The 24,617-nt window shown below is 35.7% G+C and overlaps 1 protein-coding gene across 6 annotated transcripts in view; it reads left to right on the forward strand.

Annotated features, from left to right (window-relative positions):
• The window catches only part of MYOM1 (myomesin 1), a 159,477-nt gene that overhangs the window by 34,855 nt on the left and 100,005 nt on the right, over positions 1–24,617 (forward strand). For 5 of the 6 annotated variants that reach the window (XM_059409283.1, XM_059409282.1, XM_059409286.1 and 2 more), the window contains 3 exons: positions 20,191–20,331; positions 22,935–23,256; positions 23,853–24,010. In XM_059409283.1, coding sequence (XP_059265266.1) covers positions 20,191–20,331; positions 22,935–23,256; positions 23,853–24,010 — 621 coding nt within the window. Of the gene's footprint in view, positions 1–17,782; positions 18,087–20,190; positions 20,332–22,934; positions 23,257–23,852; positions 24,011–24,617 lie in introns of those variants that run through there. The other variant, XM_059409288.1, reaches the window with a different exon arrangement.

Raw genomic sequence — 24,617 nt, forward strand, 5'->3', positions numbered from 1 at the left:
AAAAATGAGTCCAGCTCTTTTGTGACCATGCAGTAAAGCCGAATGACAACACATATCTACGTCAGCAATAAAAATTGACTTTTTATTTTTAAGTTTTTGTACCTACCACTGTGTTATCCTAGGATGACCTACCCATCTTTAAATGTCCAGCTTTTCCACAAAGGAGTCCTTGATAACCCCAGACAGAAATCTTTCAAGCCTGTGGACTCAACTTTTTTTTTGCACTAGTCTTTCTGCTTCTTTGCCTGCCTTCCTCTGTCCTTCTGTGCTTTCTTCCTTGATTGACATTGTACAACACGTCACGCCTGGTAGCTTTTATTCCCCTACTAAATTGTAAAGCTCTCAGAAAGCAAGGGTCTTTAATATATCTTCATATCTCTGTCCAGCCTTAGTCAGACATAGTATTTTGCAGACAGCAGAATGAGAATAAATCTGTTTCTAAACTCTGTTGAATAAATCAAATGGTTAAAGAAAGTTAAAAAATAAACCTGTGAAAATTTCAGTGCTACTCTAACATATAACACAGACCAAAAGGCTATTTTTGAGTTAACCTTCCTCCTGTACCTTCTAAGATATCGGCTGGATTGTATGCTAAGTTGATGTTTTACTTTATGAGAAACTATTCAACTGCTTTTTCCAAAGTGACTTTACTGTTTTACATTCCCATAGCAATGTATGAAGATTTCAGTTTATCCACATTTGTTATTTTCTGTCTTATTTATTATAGCCATTTTTGTGGGTATGTAGTATTTTTAAAAAATATTTTATTTATTTATTTGCCAGGCAAAGATTACAAGTAGGCAGAGGGGCAGGCAGAGAGAGAGAGAGAGGTTGAAGCAGGCTCCCTGCTGAGCAGAGACCCTATGTGGGGCTTGATCCCAGGACTCTGGGATCATGACCTGAGCTGAAGGCAGAGGCTTTAACCCACTGAGGCACCCAGGTGCCCCTGTAGTGGGGTTTTAAATTGCACTTAATAACTAATGATATTGACCACCTTTTTATATGCTCATCAGCCATTTGTATATCTTCTTTGGTGAAATGCCTGTTCAAATCTTTTGCTTATCTTTTAGTTGGATTTTTTCTGCTTATTGTTGAGTTATCAGAATTATTTAAATATTTTATATACAAGTCCTTGTTTAGATATATATTTGCAAAATTTTTTCTCATTCTTTTCATTCTCTTAACAGTATCTTTCAAGGATCTGAGCTGAAGGTAGATGTTTAACCAGTTGAGCCACCCAGGCACCCCTCTCTTTATCTTCTAAGAGTTTTAAAATATTAGCTTTTACATATAGAAATCTGATCCATTTTAAATTAGTTATGTGTGTGATATTGAGTAAAGTTCTAAATTCATCCTTTCACGTATGGATGTACAGTTGTTTCAGCATCATTTGTTGAAGACTTTCTTTCCCTCTTTAATTTCTTAGCACCTTTATAAAAGATTAGTTGACCATAAATAGAAAGTTTTTTTTTTTCCCTCTCAGTTCTGTTCCACTGATCTATATGCCTGTCCTTACATCAGTATCACATGGGTTTAATTACTGTTGCTTAGAAAAAATTTTGGAAATTGGTGAATATAAGACTTCAAACTTAGTTTCCTCTTTTACAAAAAATCTTTTGCCTATGTGTTCCTTCATATTTCTATATAAATTTTAAGGCCATCTTGACAATTTCTACAAAGAGAAACATTTTCTGGGATTGTGTTAAGAATCATATTGAAACTATAGAACAACTTTGAAAAATGTGCCATCTTAATAATACTCTCAAGTCTTTCAGTCCATGAATATGGAATACTTATTTATTTAGACTTTTTTCACCATTACCATAATAATGTTTTATAATTTTCAAATACAAGTTTTATACCTCTTTGTCAAAGTTATTCCTAAATATTTTATATTTTTGGTACTATTATGAATGCAGTTGTCTTATTGGATTTTTGCATTGTTCATTGTTAGTACATAGAAATATAATTAATTTTTGCGTTTTGATTTTGTATCTTGCAACCTTGCTGAACTAATTTATTACTACTAGTATTTTTGTGTGTAATTGTATTTCTTAGGATTTTCTACATACAGGATTCTCTCAGCAACAACTAAAGATAGACTTCTTCCAGTTTTTGTTTTTGTTTTTAACTGCCTTGGTTGGAAACTTATACAATGTTGAATAGAAGTGCAAGAGCAAATATCATACCCTTATTCCCAATCTCAGGAAGAAAGAATCTATTTATTTTTTTTTAGCTATTAAATCTGATACTAGCTATAGATTTTTCATAGATGGCCTTTATTGCATTGAGGGATATGCCTGTTTTGTTGAGAGTTTTAACATGAAGGAATGCTGAATTTTGTCAAATACTGTGATCTATTGAGATGATAATGTGATTTTGTTCTTTATTCTATTAGTATGGTATACTATATGAATTGATTTTCAAATGGTAAATCAACCTTGCATTCCTGGGATAAACTCCACTTAGTTTTATATTGTATATGTTGCTGGATTCAGTTTGCTAATATTGTATGAAGGATTTCTGTATCTATGTTCATGAGGGATATTGGTCTGATGTTTTATTATAACGTCTTTGTTTGGTTTTGATATCAGATAATACTGGCCTTATAGAATAAGTTGGGAAGTGTTTCTCTGGAAGAAATTAAGGTGCAACTGGTATTATTTCTTCTTTTAATGTTTGATGGAATTCATCAGTGAGGCCATTTAATTGTGCAAAGATTTTAAAGATTATTTATTTATTTATTTGACAGACAGAGATCACAAGTAGGCAGAGAGGCAGGCAGAGAGAGAGAGAGAGGAGGAAGCGGGCTCCCTGCGGAGCAGAGAGCCCAATGTGGGGCTCAATCCCAGGACCCTGAGATCATGACCTGAGCCGAAGGCAGAGGCTTAACCCACTGAGCTACCCAGGCGCCCTAATTGTGCAAAGGTTTTAAATTACTAATTCAACTTTTCAATTTATTACTATTGGTCTGTACAGAATTTTAATTTCTTCTTAAGCTTGTTTTGGTCATTTGAATCTTTGTAGGAATTTTTCTATTTCATTTAAGTGATTGAATTTCTTGATAAAAATGCATCTACCATGTTTACTTGTGAGCCACTTAATTTCTGTAGGGTTGTATTGATGTTTCCTCTTCCATTCTTGACTTTGGTAATTGTGTCTTTTCTCTTTTTTCATTGTTAGCCTAGTGAAAGGTTTGTCAATTTTTTTGATCTTTCCAATGAACCAACCTTTGTTTCACTGATTTCATTTGCTGTTGTTCTTTTTTTTTTCTATTTCACTGATTTCTTCTATAATCTTTATTATATCTCCCTTCTCTTTGTTTCATGTTTAGTTTAATCTTTTTTCTAACTTCTTACAGTGCTCAAGCTATTAATTTGAGAACTTTCTTCTTTTCTAAGATAGACACTTAAAGTTACAAATTTTCCTCTAGCCTCTGCTTTGCTGTATCCCATATATTTTGATATGTTGTGTTTTTTTGTTTTCATGTAGTTCATACCTTCTACTTCTACAATGATTTCTTTTCTCACCACCAGTGAGTTATTTAGAAGTATGTTGCTAGTCTCTTGATACTTGAGGATTTTCTAGATTCCTTTCTGCCTTAGATTCTTATTTAGTTCTTCTGCTGTCAGATAATAAATTTTATATAATTTAAATCCATTTAAATCGATTGAGATTGTTCTGTGAGACAGCATATGAATTGTCCTGAAGAATGTCGAAAAGAATATGTACTTTGTTGCCATTGGCTAAAGTATTCTAGAAAGTTCATTAGGTCAAGTTGATTGATAGTGTTATTTAAGACACTTACATCCTTGCTTAATTTTGTCAGTTCTGTCAGTTATTGAGACTAGATTATTTAAGTCTCCAGTCTTTTTTCTATTTTCTGTTTTTTCTTTCAATTATGTCACTTTTTGCTTCATGTATTTTAGGACTCTGTTTGTAGGTGCATATACATTTGTAATTGTCATACTTTTCTGAGGAATTGACCCTCTTATCATTATGAAATGTTTCTCTTTGCCCCTAGTAATATTTTGGTTTAAAGTGCATTTTTTTATATTAATATAGCCATTCTGGCTCCTTATGTTTGTCATTTGCACAGTATATCTTTTTTTTTTTTTTAAGATTTATTTATTTATTTATTTGACAGAGAGAAATCACAAATAGATGGAGAGGCAGGCAGAGAGAGAGAGAGAGGGAAGCAGGCTCCCTGCTGAGCAGAGAGCCCGATGTGGGACTCAATCCCAGGACCCTAAGATCATGACCTGAGCCGAAGGCAGCGGCTTAACCCACTGAGCCACCCAGGCGCCCCTGCACAGTACATCTTTTTCATTCTTTTACGTTAGCACATGTGTGTCTTTGAATTTTTTTAAAGCTATGATTTTTTTTAAGATTTTATTTATTTATTTGACACAAAGAGAGAGAGATCACAAGTAGACAGAGAGGCAGGCAGAGAGAGAGGGGGAAGCAGGCTCCTGGCTGAGCAGAAAGTCTGATGTGGGGTTTGATCTGAGAACCCTGAGATCATGACCTGAGCTGAAGGCAGAGGCTTAACCCACTGAGCCACCCAGGTGCCCCAAAGCTATGATTTTTAAGTAATCTCTGCGACCAAGGTAGGGCTTAAACTCATAATGCCAAGATCAAGAGTGACCTGCTTCACTAACTGAGCCAGCCAGGTACCCTTATGTGTCTTTGAATTTATGGTATGACTTTCCTAGCAGCATACATTTGGACTTTTAAAAATCCATTCTGACAATCTCTGCTGTTCCTTCTTTAATCCCTTCACATATAATAAAATTACCAAAATGGCTGGATTTACATTTGGTATTTTTGCGGGTTTTTGATATATCTCATATCCTTTGTTCATTTATTCCTCCTTTATTGCCGTTTGTGTAAAATAAGTATTTTTAGCATACCATTTAATTTCTTTGTTTCTTAACTTTATTTTTTGTGGTTTTTTTTAAAGGAATTGCTTTAGAAATTACAATACACATATTAACTTACCCATTCTACTTCACATTTATGCTAATTTGTTACTGGTAGAAATAGAAACTTTATTTCAATACAGTTTCATTTCCTCCCCTATGTTTTATGCTATTATCATATATATTACAATTATATATATTATAAACCCAACCATGGACTGTGTTAACTATTGTTTTATGCAATCTTATATCTTTCAAGGAATCTAAAAGAATAGAAATATATTTATTTACCCAATCATTTACTTTGTTGTGCTCTTCACTTTTTTGTGTGGATTTGAATTTCTGTCTGGTGTCATTTCCTTTACACCTTAAGGGATTTGCTTTAGCATTTCTTGTAAGGCAGGTCTGTGAGCAATGAATTCTCTCAGTTTTTATTTGTCTGGGAGTATCTTTACCTCGCCTTCAGTTTTGAGTGATAGTTTTATTAGATACTGAGTTTTTTATTGAAGTATAGTTGACACACCATTCTACATTAGTTTCAGTTATACAACATAGTGATTCAACAAGTCTTTACATTATGCCCTGCACACCACAAGTGTAGCTACCATTTGTTACCATATGACAGTGTTACAGTACTATTAATTGTATTCCCTATGCTATAAACATCATTTCCATAACTTATTCATTCCATAATGGGAAGCCTGTATCTTCCACTCCCCTTCACCCATTTTGCCCATCCTCCCACCCGCCTCGCCTCTGGCAACCATCAGATTGTTCTTTATGTTTATAGGTCTGTTTTTTGTTTTTGGTCATTTTGTTTTTTAGATTGCACATTAAGTGGAATCACATGGTATATGTTTTTGTCTGACTTATTTCACTTAGCATAATGCCTTCTTGTTGTACCAATGTTGTAAATGGCAAGATCTTATCCTTTTTTATCATTGAGTGATATTCCATTATATATATATATATGTATACACACAGACACATATATACATACAAAGGAATATATATATGTATGTATGTATGTGTGTGTGTGTGACATGTTTTTTATCTATTCATCTACCAATGGACACTTGGGTTGCTTTCATATCTGAGTTATTGTAAATAATACTGCAGTAAACATGGGGTGCATATTATCTTTTTGAATTAGTATTTTCATTTTATTTGGGTTAAATACCCAATAGTGGAATTACTAGAATCATATGATATTTCTATTTTTAAAAAATTTTATTTATTTTTAATTTTTTAATCTTTTATAAACATATTTTCTTCAGAGGTACAGGTCTGTGACTTATCAATCTTACACAATTCACAGCTCTCACCATAGTCCATACCCTCACCAAAATGTCAATAACTCAGCCACCCAATCCCTCTGCCCATCCCCCAGTAACCCTCAGTTTGTTTATTGAGATTAAGAGTCTCTAATGGTTTGTCTCCCTCCCTATCCCATCTTATTTCATTTTTCCCTCCCTATCCCCTACAACCCCATGCCCTCCCTCTCAAATTCCTCACCAGAGAGATCATAGATAATTGTCTTTCTCTGATTGACCTATTTTGCTTAGCATAATACCCTCTAGTTCCATCTACGTCATTGCAAATGGCAAGATTTCATTTTTTGATGGCTGCATAGTATTCCATTGGATTTTCTACTTTTAATTTTCTGAGGTATCCCCATACTATTTTCCACAGTGGCTGCACCAACTTACATTCCCACTAACAATGTGTAAAGATTCTTTTTTTCCTACATCCTCATCAATACTTGTTTTTTCTTATCTTTTTCATTCTGGCCATTCTGACAAGTATAAAACAGTAATCTCATTGTGGTTTTGATTTGCATTTTCCTGATAATTAATGCTGTTGAGCATCTTTTCATGTCTCTTGGCCATCTCTGTGTCTTATTTGGAAAAATGTCTATTCAGTTCCTCTGCCTGTTTTTTAATCAGATTTTTTAAAATGTTGAGTTGTATAAGTTCTTTACATGTTTTAGATATTAAACCCTTACCGGATATATTACTTGCAAATATCTTCTGCCATTCAATAGGTTGCCTTTTTTTTGGTTGATGGTTTCTTTTACAATGCAAAAGCTTTTTATTTTGGTATAGTCCCAATAGTTAGTTTATTTTTGCTTTTGTTTTTCTGGATGTAGAATTCTTGATTAACTTTTTTTCAGAACTTAAATATGTCATATCAATGCCTTCTGGGATATATTGTTTCTGATGACAAGTCAATCTTTAATATGTTTTTCTCTGGTATATGATTAACCATTTTACTCTTGTTACTTCCAAGATTTCTCTCTGACTTTATCTAGGTGTATATCTCTTTGTGTGTATCTTATTTGGGTTTGTTGAGCATCTTAGATCCATCGAGTAATAGTTTTCATCAAATTTGGGGAGCTTTAGGCCAATATTTATTTGAATATATTTTCCTACTCTTTATCTATCCTCTTTTCAATATTACTGTTAGTAATATATTCATATGTTTAATATTATTCCACAGATCTCTGAAGGTTTTAAAAGTTTTCTTCATTCTTTCATCTTTCTGTTTTTTAAAATTTTATTTTATATTTTTAAAGATTTTATTTATTTGTCAGAGAGAGAGAGAGAGCATAAGCAGAGGGAGGAGCAGAGGAAGAAGGAGTCTCCCTGCTAAGCAAGTAGCCTGATGTGGGACTTGACCCCATTGTCCTGGGATCATGACCTGAGCTAAAGGCAGACACTTAACCAACTGAGGCACCCAGGTGTCCTGTCTTTCTTTTTTTTTAGATTGGATAATTTTTATCTTCAAGTTCATGGATTCTTTATTCTTCTATCTAAAATCTGTTGTTGAGTCCCTTTAATACATTTTTCATTTAAGTTATACTTTCAAACTCCACAATGTTCATTTGACTCTATTTTATAATTTTCTTTTTTAAGGTTTATTTATTTAGAGCCTGCTTCTCCCTTTCCCTCTGTCAACTCCCCCACTATGCTCTCTCTCTCTCTCAAATAAATAAATAAAATCTTTAAAAATTAATTTATTTATTTGAGAGACAATGTGGGGGTCAGTCTCACAACCCTGAGATCATGAACTGGGCCACAATCAAGAGTTGAACATGTAGCTGACTGAGCCACACCCTTCTGTTTTGTAATTTCTATGTCTTTGTTGATATTCTCTCTTTTTTTGACTCATTGTCATAATAATTCCCTTTAATTCTTTAAACATGGTTTCTTTTTTTAGTCTTTGGACATATTTATAATTACTGTTTTGAAGTCTTTGTTAAATCCAACATCAGGGTGCACCTGGAGGCAGTTTTTACTTACTGATTTTTTTCTGTTGGTGTGGATTACATTTTCCCATTTCTTGGCATGTCGCACAATTTTTGTTGTTGCTAAAAATTGGACATGTTAGATAATATATTGTAGCAATTCTGGATTCTGAATTTTCCCTTAAATGAGTTGTCATTGTATTTTTTTTAATAAACATATAATGTATTTTTATCCCCAGGGGTACAGGTCTGTGAATCACCAGGTTTACACACTTCACAGCACTCACCATAGCATATACCCTTCCCAATGTCCATAACCCCATCCCCTCATCCAAACCCCCTTCCCCCAGCAACCCTCAGTTTGTTTTGTGAGATTAAGAGTCACTCATGCTTTGTCTTCCTCCCAATCCCATCTTGTTTCATTAATTCTTCTCCTACCCCCATAACCCCCCATGTTGCATCTCCACTTCCTCAAATCAGGGAAAGCATATGATAGTTGTCTTTCTCTGATTGACTTATTTTGCTAAGCATGATACCCTCTAGTTCCATCCATGTCATCGCAAATAGCAAGATCTCATTTCTTTTGATGGCTGCGTAGTATTCCATTGTGTATATATATACCACATCTTCTTGATCCATTCATCTGTTGATGGACATCTAGGTTCTTTCCATAGTTTGGCTATGGTAGACATTGCTGCTATAAACATTCGGGTGCATGTGCCCCTTCCGATCACTATGTTTGTATCTTTAGGGTAAATACGCAGTAGTGCAATTGCTGGGTCATAGGGCAGTTCTATTTTCAACATTTTGAGGAACCTCCAAGCTGTTTTCCAGAGTGGTTGCACCAGCTCGCATTCCCACCAACAGTGTAGGAAGGTTCCCCTTTCTCCACATCCTCGCCACGTGTCATTTCCTGACTTGTTAATTTTAGCCATTCTGACTGGTGTGAGGTGATATCTCATTGTGGTTTTGATTTGTATTTCCCTGATGCTGAGTGATGTGAAGCACTTTTTCATGTGTCTGTTGGCCATCTGTATGTCTTCTTTGCAGAAATGTCTGCTCATGTCTTCTGCCCATTTCTTGATTGGATTATTTGTTCTTTGGGTGTTGAGTTTGCTAAGTTCTTTATAGATTTTGGACACTAGCCCTTTATCTAATATGTTATTTGCAAATCTCTTCTCCCATTCTGCCATTTGTCTTTTGATTTTGTTAACTGTTTCCTTTGCTGTGAAAAAGCTTTTGATCTTGATGAAATCCCAATAGTTCATTTTTGTCCTTGCTTCCCTTGCCTTTGGTGATGTTCCCAGGAAGATGTTGCTGTGGCTGAGGTCAAAGAGGTTGCTGCCTGTGTTCTTAAGGATTTTGATGGATTCCTTTCTCACATTGAGGTCCTTTATCCATTTTGAGTCTATTTTCATGTGTGGTATAAGGAAATAGTCCAATTTCATTTTTCTGCATGTGGCTGTCCAATTTTTCCAGCACCATTTATTGAAGAGGCTGTCTTTTTTCCATTTTTGACATTCTTTCCTGCTTTGTCGAAGATTAGTTGACCATAGAGTTGAGGGTCTATTTCTGGGCTCTCTATTCTGTTCCATTGATCTATTTGTCTGTTTTTTTGCCAGTACCATCCTGTCTTGATTATGACAGCTTTATAATAGAGCTTGAAGTCTGGAATTGTGATGCCACCAACTTTGGCTTTCTTTTTCAATATTCATTTGGCTATTCGAGGTATTTTCTGGTTCCATATAAATTTTAGGGTTATTTGTTCCATTTCTTTGAAAAGAAAATGGATGGTATTTTGATAGGAATTGCTTACATATGTAGATTGCTTTAGGTAGCATAGACATTTTCACAATATTTGTTCTTGCAATCCAGGAGCATGAAACATTTTTCCATTTCTTTGTGTCTTCCTCAATTTCTTTCATGAGTACTTTATAGTTTTCTGAGTATAGATTCTTAGCCTCTTTGGTTAGGTTTATTCCTAGGTATCTTATAGTTTTGGGTGCAATTGTAAATGGGATTGACTCCTTAATTTCTCTTTCTTCTGTCTTGCTGTTGGTGTAGAGAAATGCAACTGATTTCTGTGCATTGGTTTTATATCCTGACACTTTACTGAATTCATGTATAAGTTCTAGCAGTTTTGGAGTGGAATCTTTTGGGTTTTCCACATATAGTATCATATCATCTGCGAAGAGTGATGGTTTGATGACTTCTTTGCCGATTTGGATGCTTTTAATTTCCTTTTGTTGTCTGATTGCTGAGGCTAGGACTTCTAGTACTATGTTGAATAGCAGTGGTGATAATGGAAATCCCTGCCGTGTTCCAGACCTTAGCAGAAAAGCTTTCAGTTTTTCTCCATTGAGAATGATCTTTGTGGTGGGTTTTTCATAGATGGCTTTGATAATATTGAGGTATGTGCCCTCTATCCCCACACTTTGAAGAGTTTTGATCAGGAAGGGATGCTGTACTTTGTCAAATGCTTTTCCAGCATCTATTGAGAGGATCATATGGGTCTTGTTCTTTCTTTTATTAATGTATTGTATCACATTGATTGATTTGCAGATTTTGAACCAACCTTGCAGCCCTGGAATAAATCCCACTTGGTCATGGTGAATAATCCTTTTAATGTGCTCTTGAATCCTATTGGCTAGTATTTTGGTGAGAATTTTCGCATCTTTGTTCATCAAGGATATTGGTCTGTAGTTCTCTTTTTTGAAGGGATCCTTGTCTGGTTTTGGGATCAAGGTGATGCTGGCCTCATAAAAGGAATTTGGAAGTTTTCCTTCCATTTCTATTTTTTGGAACAGTTTCAGGAGAATAGGAATTAGTTCTTCTTTAAACATTTGGTAAAATTCCCCTGGGAAGCCGTCTGGCCCTGGGCTTTTTTTTGTTTGGAGATTTTTGATGACTGTTTCAATCTCCTTACTGGTTATGGATCTGTTCAGGTTTTTTATTTCCTACTGGTTCAGTTGTGGTAGTTTATATGTCTCTAGAATTGCATCCATTTCTTCCAGATTGTCACATTTGTTGGCGTAGAGTTGCTCATAGTATGTTCTTATAATTGATTGTATTTCTTTGGTGTTAGTTGTGATCTCTCCTCTTTCATTCATGATTTTATTTATTTATTTCTCTTTTCTTTTTGATAAGTCTGGCCAGGGGCTTATCAATCTTATTAATTCTTTCAAAGAACCAGCTCCTAGGTTCATTGATTTGTTCTATTGTTTTTTTGATTTCTATTTCATTGATTTCTGCTCTGATCTTTATTATTTCTCTTCTCCTGCTGGGTTTAGGGTTTCTTTCTTGTTCTTTCTCCAGCTCCTTTAGGTGTAGGGTTAGGTTGTGTACTTGAGACCTTTCTTGTTTCTTGAGAAAGGCTTGTATGGCTGTATATTTTCCTCTCAGGACTGCCTTTGCTTTGTCCCACAGATTTTGAACCGTTGTGCTTTCATTATCATTTGTTTCCATGAATTTTTTTCAATTCTTCTTTAATTTCCTGGTTGACCCCTTCATTCTTTAGAAGGATGCTATTTAGTCACCATGTATTTGGGTTCTTTCCAAATTTCCTCTTGTGATTGAGTTCTAGCTTCAGAGCATTGTGGTCTGAAAATATGCAGGGAATGATCCCAATCTTTTGATATTGGTTGAGACCTGATTTAGGACCCAGGATGTGATCCATTCTGGAGAATGTTCCATGTGTACCAGAGAAGAATGTGTATTCTGTTGTTTTGGGATGAAATGTTCTGAATATATCTGTGATGTCCATCTGGTCCATTGTGTCATTTAAGGCTTTTATTTCCTTGTTCATCCTTTGCTTGGATGATCTGTCCATTTCAGTGAGGGGAGTGTTAAAGTCCCCTACTCTTATTGTATTATTGTTGATGTGTTTCTTTGATTTTGTTATTAATTGGTTTATATAGTTGGCTGCTCCCACGTTAGGGGCATAGATATTTAAAATTGTTAGATCTTCTTTTGACAGATCCTTTGAGTATGATATAGTGTCCTTCCTCATCTCTTATTATAGTCTTTGGCTTAAAATCGAATTGATCTGATATAAGGATTGCCACCCCTGCTTTCTTCTGATGTCCATTAGCATGGTAAGTTGTTTTACGCCCCCTCACTTTAAGGTTGGAGGTGTCTTCGGGTCTGAAATGAGTTTCTTGTAAGCAACATATAGATGGGTTTTGTTTTTTAATCCATTCTGATACCCTGTGTCTTTTGATTGGGGCATTTAGCCCATTAACATTCAGGGTAACTATTGAGAGATATGAATTCAATGCCATTGTATTGCCTGTAAGGTGACTGTTACTGTATATTGTCTCTGTTCCTTTCTGATCTACTACTTTTAGGCTCTCTCTTTGCTTAGAGGACCCCTTTCACTATTTCCTGTAGAGCTGGTTTGGTGTTTGCAAATTCTTTCAGTTTTTGTTTGTCCTGGAAGCTTTTAATCTTTCCTTCTATTTTCAATGATATCCTAGCTGGATATAGTATTCTTGGCTGCATGTTATTCTCGTTTAGTGCTCTGAATATATCATGCCAGTTCTTTATGGCCTGCCAGGTCTCTGTGGATAAGTCTGGCTGCCAATCTAATATTTTTACCATTGTATGTTACAGACTTCTTTTCCTGGGCTGCTTTCAGGATTTTCTCTTTTTCACTAAGACTTGTAAATTTTACTATTAGGTGATGGGGTGTGGACCTATTCTTGTTGATTTTGGGGTTCTCTGCGCCTCCTGGATTTTGATGCTTGTTCCCTTTGCCATATTAGGGAAATTCTCTCCAATAATTCTCTCCAATATACCTTCTGCTCCCCTCTCTCTTTCTTCTTCTTCTGGAATCCCTATTATTCTAATGTTGTTTTGTCTTATGGTGTCATTTTTCTCTCGAATTCTCCCCTCGTGGTCCAGTAGCTGTTTGTCCCTCTTTTACTCAGCTTCTTTATTCTCTGTCATTTGGTCTTCTATATCACTAATTCTTTCTTCTGCCTCATTTATCCTAGCAGTGAGAGCCTCCATTTTTTATTGCACCTCATTAATAGCTTTTTAAATTTCAACTTGGTTAGATTTTAGTTCTTTTATTTCTCCAGAAAGGGCTTTTATATCTCCTGAGAGGATTTCTCTAATATTTTCCATGCCTTTTTTTGAGCCTGGCTAGAACTATTCTGAACTCTATATCTGACATATTACCAATGTTTGTATTGATTAGGTCCCTAGCCTTCAGTACTGCCTCTTGTTCTTTTTTTTTTTTTGTGGTGAATTTTTCCACCTTGTCATTTTGTCCAGATAAGAGTATATGAAGGAGCAAGTAAAATACTAAAAGGGTGGCAAAGACCCCAGGAAAATATGCTTTAACCAAATCAGAAGAGACCCCCAATCGTGGGGGGGAGAAAGGGGATAAAAAGAGGTTCAGAAAAAGAAATAAACAATTAAAAAAAGAAAACAAATAAAGAAAAAATATAAAAAAGAAAAAATATATATATTAGATACACTAGTTAAAAAACGTTAAAAAAGCAATAATGCACTATAACCTGAGCATATAGGGATGGGTGATGCTGGGTTTGGGAGCACTGTCAGCAAAGGGCAATGCCTACAGCCCATCATTCTTCTGAAACATGCCAGTAGGTTATCACATTTCAGAAAGTAATATAGCCAATAAGCAGATCCCTACTTAATATAAGTATGAATAAAGTTACTCTTCCTGGGGAAGTAGGACAATTTCCCCCAAATTATATGATAATTACAAATATAACTTTGAGGAACCAGCACTTTACTTCATTCAAATTTTAATGAGTTTTTTAATGCCACATTTTCAACTGAACTGTGATGATTTTATAACCTGTGAATAAATTCAGAAATAATGTATCACCATGGGAGTCATTACAGGCAGTATGATTTGGTATTATAGCCTCCAAAGTGGGGTGTCCACAAAGGCAAACCATGGAAAGATAGGAAGAAATATTAGCACTACTATTTTTTTAAAAAAGTCAAATTTGGTCTTTAGAATGTTTCTATTGACCGAATGTTTTATAAAGTGTGACTATTTATATAGCAGTATATGCATAGACCATATAAATAAACATATATAAGTGGCATGCCCCCAGTATTTTTGGATTAGGAATACTAAGTCACAAAAGTCAGACCACTAGTATAGTGGTAAGAACATGGACCTAGATGGGTGCTAGTCCCTACTTCAGCTACCACCTTGCTTGTGTGACCATGGGCAAGTTACAAAGGCACACTTATGTCTCCCAAATCTTTAAAATGAGGAGGTATTCTTCAAAGAGCTGGAGCAAATAATCCAAAAATTTGTATGGAATCAGAAGAGACCCTGAATCGCTAAGGAAATGTTGAAAAACAAAAATAAAGCTGGGGGCATCACGTTACCTGATTTCAAGCTTTATTACAAAGCTGTGATCACCAAGACAGCATGGTACTGGCATAAAAACAGACACATAGACCAGTGGAACAGAGTAGAGAGCCCAGATATGGACCCTTAACTCTATGGTCAATTAATCTTCGACAAAACAGGAAAAAATATACAGTGGAAAAAAGACAGTCTCTTCAATAAATGGTGTTGGGAAAACTGGACAGCTATAAGTAGAAGAATGAAACTCGACCATTCTCTTACACCGTACACAAAGATAAACTCAAAATGGATTAAAGACCTCAATGTGAGACAGGAATCCATCAGAATCCTAGAGGAGAACATAGGCAGTAATCTCTTCGATATCAGCCACAGCAACTTCTTTCAAGATTTGTCTCCAAAGCAAAGGAAACAAAAGCGAAAATAAACTTTTGGGACTTCATCAAAATCAAAAGCTTCTGCACAGCAAAGGAAACAGTCAAGAAAACAACGAGGCAACCCACGGAATGGGAGAAGATATTTGCAAATGACAGTACAGACAAAAGGTTTATATTCAGGATCTATAATGAACTCCTCAAACTCAACACACAAAAAACAGGCAATCATATCAAAAAATGGGCAGAAGATATGAACAGACACTTCTCCAATGAAGACATACAAATGGCTATCAGACACATGAAAAAATGTTCATCATCACTAGCCCTCAGGGAGATTCAAATTAAAACCACATTGAGATATCACCTTATACCAGTTAGAATGGCCAAAATTAACAAAACAGGAAAAAACATGTGCTGGAGAAGATGTGGAGAAAGGGGAACCCTCTTACACTGTTGGTGGGAATGCAAGTTGGTGCAGCCTCTTTGGAGAACAGTGTGGAGATTCCTCAAGAAATTAAAAATAGAACTTCCCTATGACCCTGCCATTGCACTCCTGGGTATTTACCCCAAAGATACAGATGTCGTGAAAAGAAGGGCCATCTGTACCCCAATGTTTATAGCAGCAATGGCCACGGTCGCCAAACTATGGAAAGAACCAAGATGCCCTTCAACGGATGAATGGATAAGGAAGATGTGGTCCATATACACTATGGAGTATTTCGCCTCCATCAGAAAGGATGAAAACCCAACTTTTGTAGCAACATGGACGGGACTGGAAGAGATTATGCTGAGTGAAATAAGTCAAGCAGAGAGAGTCAATTATCATACGGTTTCACTTATTTGTGGAGCATAACAAATATCATGGAGGAAAAGGGGTGTTAGGAGAAGGGAGTTGGGGTAAATTGGAAGGGGAGGTGAATCATGAGAGACTATGGACTCTGAAAAACAATCTGAGGGGTTTGAAGTGGCGGGGTGGGGGTGGGAGGTTGGGGTACCAGGTGGTGGGTATTATAGAGGGCACGGATTGCATGGAGCACTGGGTATGGTGAAAAAATAATGAATACTGTTTTTCTGAAAATTAATTAATTAATTTTAAAAAATGAGCTCATTATAAATATCCTTGAGATCACTTCCAGTTCTGGGATTTTTTAAGTAGTTTTGTTCCTTATTTTCTGTCAAGTATAATTATGAAGTTGAAAGAACAGAAGGTTATCTTTTGTTGTTGTTGTTTGGTATTTGAATTGGATGAAGGTATAAGCCTATTTCTGAGTTTCTGGAATATTTCCAGAGAGAGCTCTCTCAACTTCAGCTACATCCGTTTTCTATGGTGCTGCTGGTTGTAGATGTGACGATGCCATACACACAATGAAGTTTCTTTAAATTCTGTTAAATTTAGGCATAAATTTAGGCAGAGGAGATACTCCAATTAGTAGCAGGACACAAAAATTTGTACTTAGACACAGTTACAGATGTGCAAGTGCGTGTATACACATACAAATCAATCTTTAACTATTGCTTAATTTCATCGCCTTCATAAACCGAAATTCAGAAAACTTCAAGAAAGCTTCAAGAATTAAGCTCAGTACATAAAGAGCATTAATTACAGTTTTAATAGTTAAAAGACCCAAATAGATCCATGCACATCAAGTTTAGTGTCTACTCAGTAACTGACTTTAAGGTGGAGGATTATTTTTAAAATTTAAATATAACTAAAAATCCAAGAAGTTAGCAAAACTTTATTTCATCTTTTAAAAAAATTATTTAGTTTAGTTTTATTTTTCAGGTTAGTTTATAATATAGGGTATTATCAGTTTCAGGGCTAGAATTTAGTGATTCATCAGTTGCATGTTATACCCAGTGCTCATTATATCAAGTGTCCTCCTTAATGCCCATCACCCAATTACCCCATCTTCCCTCCCCCTCTCCCCTCCAGCAACACTCAGTTTGTTTCCTAGAGTTAAGAGTCTCTTATGATTTGTTTCCCTCTCTGTTTTTATCTAATTTTATTTTTCCTTCCCTTCCCCTATGTTCATCTGTTTTGTTCCTTAAGTTCTGCATATGCGTGAAATCCTGTGGTATTTGTTTTTCTCTGACTGGCTTATTTCGCCTTTTGATTTAAATTAAAAAAGGATTAAATTTTACATGTTCTTCTTAAAATATTCTCCTCTAAAAACAATATTCGACTTTAGAGTTCAATAGAGTAAGATGCTAGACTTCAGTGTTCTTGGATCATAACAAAATAGACTGTTGATGGCTTTTTCTTCAAATAATTAGTTACACTGATTGTTATATAGTTCCTTAAAACTTGATGTTTCTCTGACTTAGTTTTGTTTGCTATCTTCAGTAAGTGAGTTATTGTTAAATAGACTGTTGGCATAGTATTTTAACCTCTAATCCCTTACATGCTTTTTTTCCTCTTTTTTTTTTTAAGGTTTGCCCATTAATTTCAGAAAGAGAGAGGGCAAGAGCTGGAGAGGCAGAGGGGGAGAGAGAGAGAATCCCAAGCAGACTCCGTGCTGAGCATGCACAGAGCTCAGAGCTCAACGCAGGCCTGATCTCACAACCATGAGATCACGACCTGAGCTGAAACCAAGAGTTGGCCACGTAACAGACTGTGCCACCCAGGCACCCTGGACTGTTTTTTTTTTTTTTAAATTAGTATTCAAAAGCTTGAAGAAACTTTAAAGAACATAACAAGGATTTTTTTTTTCTAAATGCTTTGGATTTTCTAAATAATACTATATAATGTAAAACATCATAATGCTTTTTGTGAAGTTTTTTGTTCCAAATAACATGAAATGGAAACTGATGATAAGACCATGAATCGTTACCATAACGTTCAATATTAAAAACCAGCTGCTGCGATTTACCTGTGAGGATGGAATAATCACCTTCTGGCACACTCTATGTAATAAGTGCATCATTTTAAAGATTCACCTTAAAGGGAAAGTGACAGAAAAAAAGAACAACAACACAACAAAAAGAATGACAAGTCATAGCTGTTTCAGTGTGAATAAATGTTGAAAATATGAGCTCATGAGAATGATTAGAGACACTAGAATGAAAGTAAAAAAAAAAAAGAACAAAAACAGAAAAGTGAAAGCAAAATGAAAAAAATGCGAGAATCCTATAAATGGAAAAAAGGAAACTCTTAAACTCCAAAATTAATTTTATTTTGCATGGTAATGAGTTAAAGAGGGGAAGGAAAATACCACTTTAAACTTAGACCTGTATTAGCACAGCCTGTACTTTGTAATCTTCTGGGGGTATAGAATGCAGTCATTTTGCTGTTGCCTGGAACAGGCAGCCAGGAACAAATTTCACTCAGCCTTCCAGTTGGTAACCAATCCTCAAGTTTGAATTCAAGGTTCTAACCTGCTGACGTAGACTAGGACCTAGATATTCACCCAAGGGAAGGAGCTAGTTAGTGGGAGAGGAAGAAGTTGGCCACTCTCTTTGGGGGGCAAAAGGCAGTAGCCCATCCTATAACACCAGGCCCAGAGCCATTGCCTGCCCCCCCAACCCCGGTGCTTTCTAGAAGCCCTACAGTTCTGTGCTACTTGTTTAGCAGAGGATATATTCACTCGCATTATTATGTATTCCTTTTGCACTATATATATGTTTGGCCTGTCTTCTGATTTTGATTTAGGTCATCTCTTTGCTTTTCCTAATGCTTCTTAAAGGTTGAGAAATGATCAGGTTTGGATGATTTGGAAGGTTTTTCTGTTTCAGCTGGGCAGCTTGCTCTTCCTATGCCACATCACACACAAACTTTACTTTCTTCCCACATTTTCTCTAGACAAGGGGATTTCTTAATACTGTTTTGTTTTAGGATCATTTCAAATTACAAGGATAGTAGAGAGTTCTGGTAGAGTTCCGTATTGTGAACATCTTTCATTACTATGTAGACCAGGAACTTTTCACATGAGTCCATGAATTAATTAGAAAGAGACCATGAACTCCTGAAATTCATGCCCATTTGTATATATTTGAATGCAAATGCATTTCATTTTATTCAAGAACTACACAGATTAAGATTGATTGTACTTTTGGTTTTATCAGTCCTTTCTCTAGGTACAGTCTCTGCTCTCATGTTTCCTGCTGTGCTAGTACTTTTTTTTTGTTGTTTATTTAGAACACCGTCTACCTCCAAATGCACATTTTCACAAATGTGCATGGGCAGATTTTTGTGTACAACAAAACTGACGAAAAAAAATTTTTTTTAGAGATTTAATTTATTTATTTGACACAGAGAGAGAGAGAGATCGCAAGTAGGCAGAGACGCAGGCAGAGAGAGGTGGGGGTCCAGGAAGCAGGCTCCCCGCTGAGCAGAGAGCCCGATGCGGGGCTCGATCTCAGGACCTTAAAATCAGAAAATGTTCTTTATTACACCCCTGAAACTCTCTCAGTCAACACTATGTTTACACAAACTATATTAACTCTTGTTTGATAAACTCAGTGTTTCTTCTAAAAGAGGAGTCTGTCTACACTACATAAAGGCCTCAAAGGTGAACCTAGGTGTCCTGCATCAAGATGGTTTGGTGGAGAAAGGAGAAGGGCTCCCTGTCCAGAACATTTTATATTTTGTCAATCCCCTGAAAAGATTTGGATAAAGCCATTTTTATAGACTTACTAAATTTCCTGAACTTTGAACATTAACTTAACAACAAAAGGGTTTTGGATCTATTACAAAAACACTGCTGTTTTTCCTTGAAACTTTTGAGGAGGGCGATGGACAAAGCCATGAAATTATCATAAATCAATTTTTCTCTTGTGTCTGTATAGAGTGCATTGTATGAGGTCTTTCTCACTCCACTTTAGTTCTAAAGATAAAAGATACGATAACATTAGAAATCTAGGATTCTATGAAAACTCCCCCAAGTTGAAACTACCTAATAAGCATTTTTTAATATTTTCTTTAAGAAAATACTTTTTATTTTCTTATAAATTATTTTTTTATTATTTATATTTTATTATTTATTTTCTTATACATTATTTTCTTATTATTTGTATTATATTATTATTTATTATTATAAATTATTTTCTTAATATTTATTATAGAGAGAGACAGATGGTGAGAGAGGGAACACAAGTAGGGGAGTGGGAGATGGAGAAGCAGGCTCCCCACTGAGCAGGGAACCTGATATGGCACTTGATCCCAGGACCCTGGTATCATGACCTGAGCTAAAGGCAGACGCTTAATGACTGAACCACCCAGGTGCCCCATTTTTGAATATTTTCAATGCAATTTTTGGTTATTAGCTAATATTGGGGGTTTTGTTTCAGACTTACAGATTCCAGTCTCATGTTAGAAGATTATTCATCCAAGTTGAGTCCCCAAGCAAAGAGAGCCAAGAAGAGCTTTCTCTCTGGGGAAGAGAAGGAAAATCTGCCAAGTGACTATATGGTGCCCATTTTCTCAGGACGGTATGTATGCATTCTTTTCCTGGCTTTAAATATTAGAAAGTGAAGAGTAATGTTGTCAGGTAGTCATAATAATTGCAGTTGACATTTATTGAGCACTTAACTGTGTCCTGATTGAGTAAAGTCTGAGGAACCTTGGAACTCCGCACTGAGGGAGACATGTTCATTGTGAAAATCTGCCATCATCTAGGATGGCTACATGACAAAAGAGAATGGTCAGGAACTTAGTTCTAGTGATGTAACTGACTGAAATTAGAAGGAGAGCATTGGATGCTTGTGATTAGACACTACATATAGTCACTAGAGTAGAAAAGAAGGGTTCAGAACTATAAAATACTGGATGAACTTTAAAAAAAATGGTCAGATGTTATATTAAGGCAGAGGGAACCATTGTGGTTGCCAGTGTGGTTTAATTATTATTCATTAGGAAGAAGAAAAATCTTAGATAACATAGACTAAGAACAAGAATGGCCTCATAATTTGAATGCCTGCCTATTTCCCTATATTTGTTTAATGTAAAAAAGATTACTATTTATCTTGGGGCAAACTTCAAACAGAGTAATCATGAAATCACAAGTCCATTAATGCCAAATTTCTGTGTTTATAAGGTAAATATGTGTGTTCTTTTTTTAAAAAATATAAACTTTTTTTTGAATGATTTTAATATGTAGGGGAAACATGAAATCTGCAGGAGACACCAAATTAAGATTTAATGGGAACCTTCGGAGGCTTTCCTGTTTATTTTCCTTTGAATGCTAAACTCTCTACAGGGCTAAGGTGATACTAAAAATGAGGGCTCCTCTCAGGGCAAATGCCATCAGGAAATTCAGGAGGCAATGACCTAGTTGTCATTGTTGGTGACCTACTTCTGTTGCCATGTGTTTTTCTTCCCATTCTTCTCTGATAGATCCTTTTGGAATTGTTTCAGAAACTAATGTCATAATTGCTCTGATTTCAGTTAGGAAGGTAAGGGGATAAATAATACTCTATTTTTAGCTTTTTCTTTGATAACTTTGATATCTCTGATTTTTTTAAGTGAACTTTCTATTGAAATATGCGTATTTTGCTAAGTATGCTTACCCATTCTTAGCCCCTTCACAGTTGGTTTAATATACATTGACATTCTTTATAGGAGATGACTAGTCTTGAGGAATAAAATATTTTATTTTCTGCTTTGTTCCCACTCCTTTTTAAAAAAATATTTATTTTTAAAAATTTTTTAAAAAGATTTTACTTATTTATTTATTTGACAGATAAAGATCACAAGTAGGCAGAGAGGCAGGCAGAGAGAGAGAGAGAGGAGGAAGCAGTCTCCCTGCTGAGCAAGAGAGCATGATGCGGGGCTCGATTCCAGGACCCTGGGATCAAGACCTGAACCGAAGGCAGAGGCTTAAACCCACTGAGCCACCCAGGTGCCCCTAAAAAAATATTTAAAAAGCATATTAAGTTAGCATTCTCCTACATGATATATGTCTCCATGAAATGAGGCTTCTTCCTTTCAGTGACTTCTTTCTTCTAAATGAAACCATTTTGTCTCCTCAAGGCCAGTCTCAGGAAATGATCATTTACAAAAGAAACTGTAATAAAATAAAATGCAAGGAAAAATTTATCCTCTTGGTTTTATTTCTGGTTCTCCTTTTTTCCCTTTTTAAATACGGATCCACCTCCTATATTCTACTACTGTGTTAAAAAGAACACTTCATGGGGCGCCTGGGTGGCTCAGTGGGTTAACCCACTGCCTTCGGCTCAGGTCCTGATCTCAAGGTCTTGGGATCAAGCCCCACGTTGAACCCTAGTCAGGCTCTCTGCTCGGCGGGGAGCCTGCTTCCCCTTCTCTCTCTGCCTGCCTCTCTGCCTACTTGTGATTTCTTTCTCTCTGTCAAATAAATAAATAAAATCTTAAAAAAAAATAACACTTCATAATGGTGTTGACAGTATTAACAATCTAGGAAGAAGATGGGGAAACTTTGTTGAATGCCAATTGTTTTTGGTATTAAGATTCTCAAATCCTACTAGCTGCTTTATACGGACTATCTCGGCTTAAGGATCTCATGTACATTTAGAATTTATTTATATATACAATAGTTCTGGGCATTGCATTATATCAGCTGAGTTAAGAATCCAGACCATGCACATAGTCCCATATCAGGATCACAGGCACACAAACGATATCTTATTTTACAATATCATAAGTTAATCTTTTATTATAGACGCAATCCTATTTAAATGCCCTAAAGAAACCAACAAAATGACCTTCAATAAGTTATCTAATTTCTCTGAGTTTTATTATCATATGTCTAAAGTAGAAATGATAAGAGTTTTCCTCATAAGGTTATTTTGGGTGTAAAATGAGATGATGTTTGTAAAAAAACACTTGGCAACAGCATGGCCACCGTAGGTATTATTATTGTTACCATTATGGATTAAGATGATAATCACTTCTGTATATGAAGAGTTAGCTGCTGATTTACCAGGCTTTTCTTTGTCAGGTTTTCTTTGGGTACAGTACACAACGTCTAAGTTCTGATATTTTGAAATTAGTAAAAATTAGGCAATCCTATCAGTGCCATCTACATTATCCATGTTTTGCTCTTATTATATTTTAGCCAAATGCATGTCAGTGGAATTACAGATACGGAAGAAGAAAGAATTAAAGAAGCTGCTGCTTACATAGCCCAGAGAAATCTTCTTGCTAGTGAAGAAGGAATCACGGCATCCAAACAGTCCGCTATATCCAAACAGTCTGCTGTCTCCACACAGTCCGCTGTCTCCAAACAGTCCGCTGTATCCAAACAGTCCTCAGTATCCAAGCAGTCCTCAGTATCCAAACAGTCTACATCCACTCTTCACCAGGAAGAAGCTTTTGAGAAGAAGTCAAGGAAAGTAGCAATTCGAGAGAAGGCAGAACGCGTGTCACTGACAAAAACAGTAAGAAAAGACAATTTAATGTAATTTACAAATGCAGAGATGCATGCAAGGATAAAGACAGCAAAATATATGGGTCAAAGAAAGACTTAGCAATTTTAAACTCCATGAAATTTTAGGTTCTACAGAAATTATGGTTCTAAAGAACTTTAAGAAGTCTACCTTAGGGGAAAGTAAAATATCTTGCTGAGGCTTAGAATGTTAAAAATTAAATGTATCTTTTTAAAAGGGGAAAAGAGGGGCACCTGGGTGGCACAGCTGGTTAAATATCTGACTTGATTTCAGCTCAGGTCATGATCTCAGGGTCCTGGGATTTAGCCCTGGGAAGAGCTCTGAGTGGAGCCCAACATGGGGTTCCATGCTCAGCATAAAGTCTGCTTGTCCCTCTCCTTCCCCTTCTGCTCCTCCCCCTCGCTAAAATAAATAAGTAAGTAAGTAAGTAAATAAATAAATGTTTTTTTTAAATGGGGAAAAAGAGAAGGCCTTTGGTCTAAATACAAAAGTAAGCCTCCAAGTGGAAAAATGATAACTTGGATTTTTGTTATTTTAGTAGCACAGGTTACTTTGATTTCATCATATTTTGATTTTTTTTTTTATAGTTAGAAGAAACGGAGGCATTTCATAGAAAGTTGAATGAAGATCATCTTCTTCATGCTCCCGACTTTGTCATTAAGCCTCGTTCCCACACTGTTTGGGAGAAAGAAAGTGTAAAATTACATTGCTCTGTATCCGGCTGGCCAGAACCTCGTGTCACATGGTATGTTATCTATATGAAAATTACTCACAGAATCTATTACACAAAACTAGTTTTACCTCCAGTGAAGATATTCAGCATTGTGATATGCAAGAGTCAAAGAAAGTACCTACAAGTTTGTACAGATTTTTAAAATAGTGCAGAAAGGATACCAGGACAAATATTTTATGAATGAGAAGAAAGAACAGTCTCGTGTACATTATGATATATTATGATACTTCATAATCCTGCTAATCCTTTTATAAAAGGGGTCTTTATCTTGCATAAAGTATTAAAATGTAGCCAACATACTTACATACAAAGAAAATATATGGCTATGACTGCTATGGGCCATACAATTTAAATAAAAATTTTCTCCCATATACTATAGGAATTATTTTGTGATCAGAAACAATACTCTTTTAAAAAAATACTTAAAACCCAGAGGGCTTCATCTCTACTCCTCACATGTGCTGAGGTCTTAACATACTTTCTAAAGCCAAATGAAAGAGGGAAACCAGATGGAAGATGTTATTCAATATGGAGTCTTAAGAAATTTTCTTTCCATAAAGAATAGGCACCAATCTTCTCTTTCCATCATATATCCTATTGCAGTTGTCAATGACCTCGT

Source organism: Mustela nigripes, chromosome 8 (genome assembly GCF_022355385.1).
Source record: "Mustela nigripes isolate SB6536 chromosome 8, MUSNIG.SB6536, whole genome shotgun sequence".
Taxonomy (NCBI): domain Eukaryota; kingdom Metazoa; phylum Chordata; class Mammalia; order Carnivora; family Mustelidae; genus Mustela; species Mustela nigripes.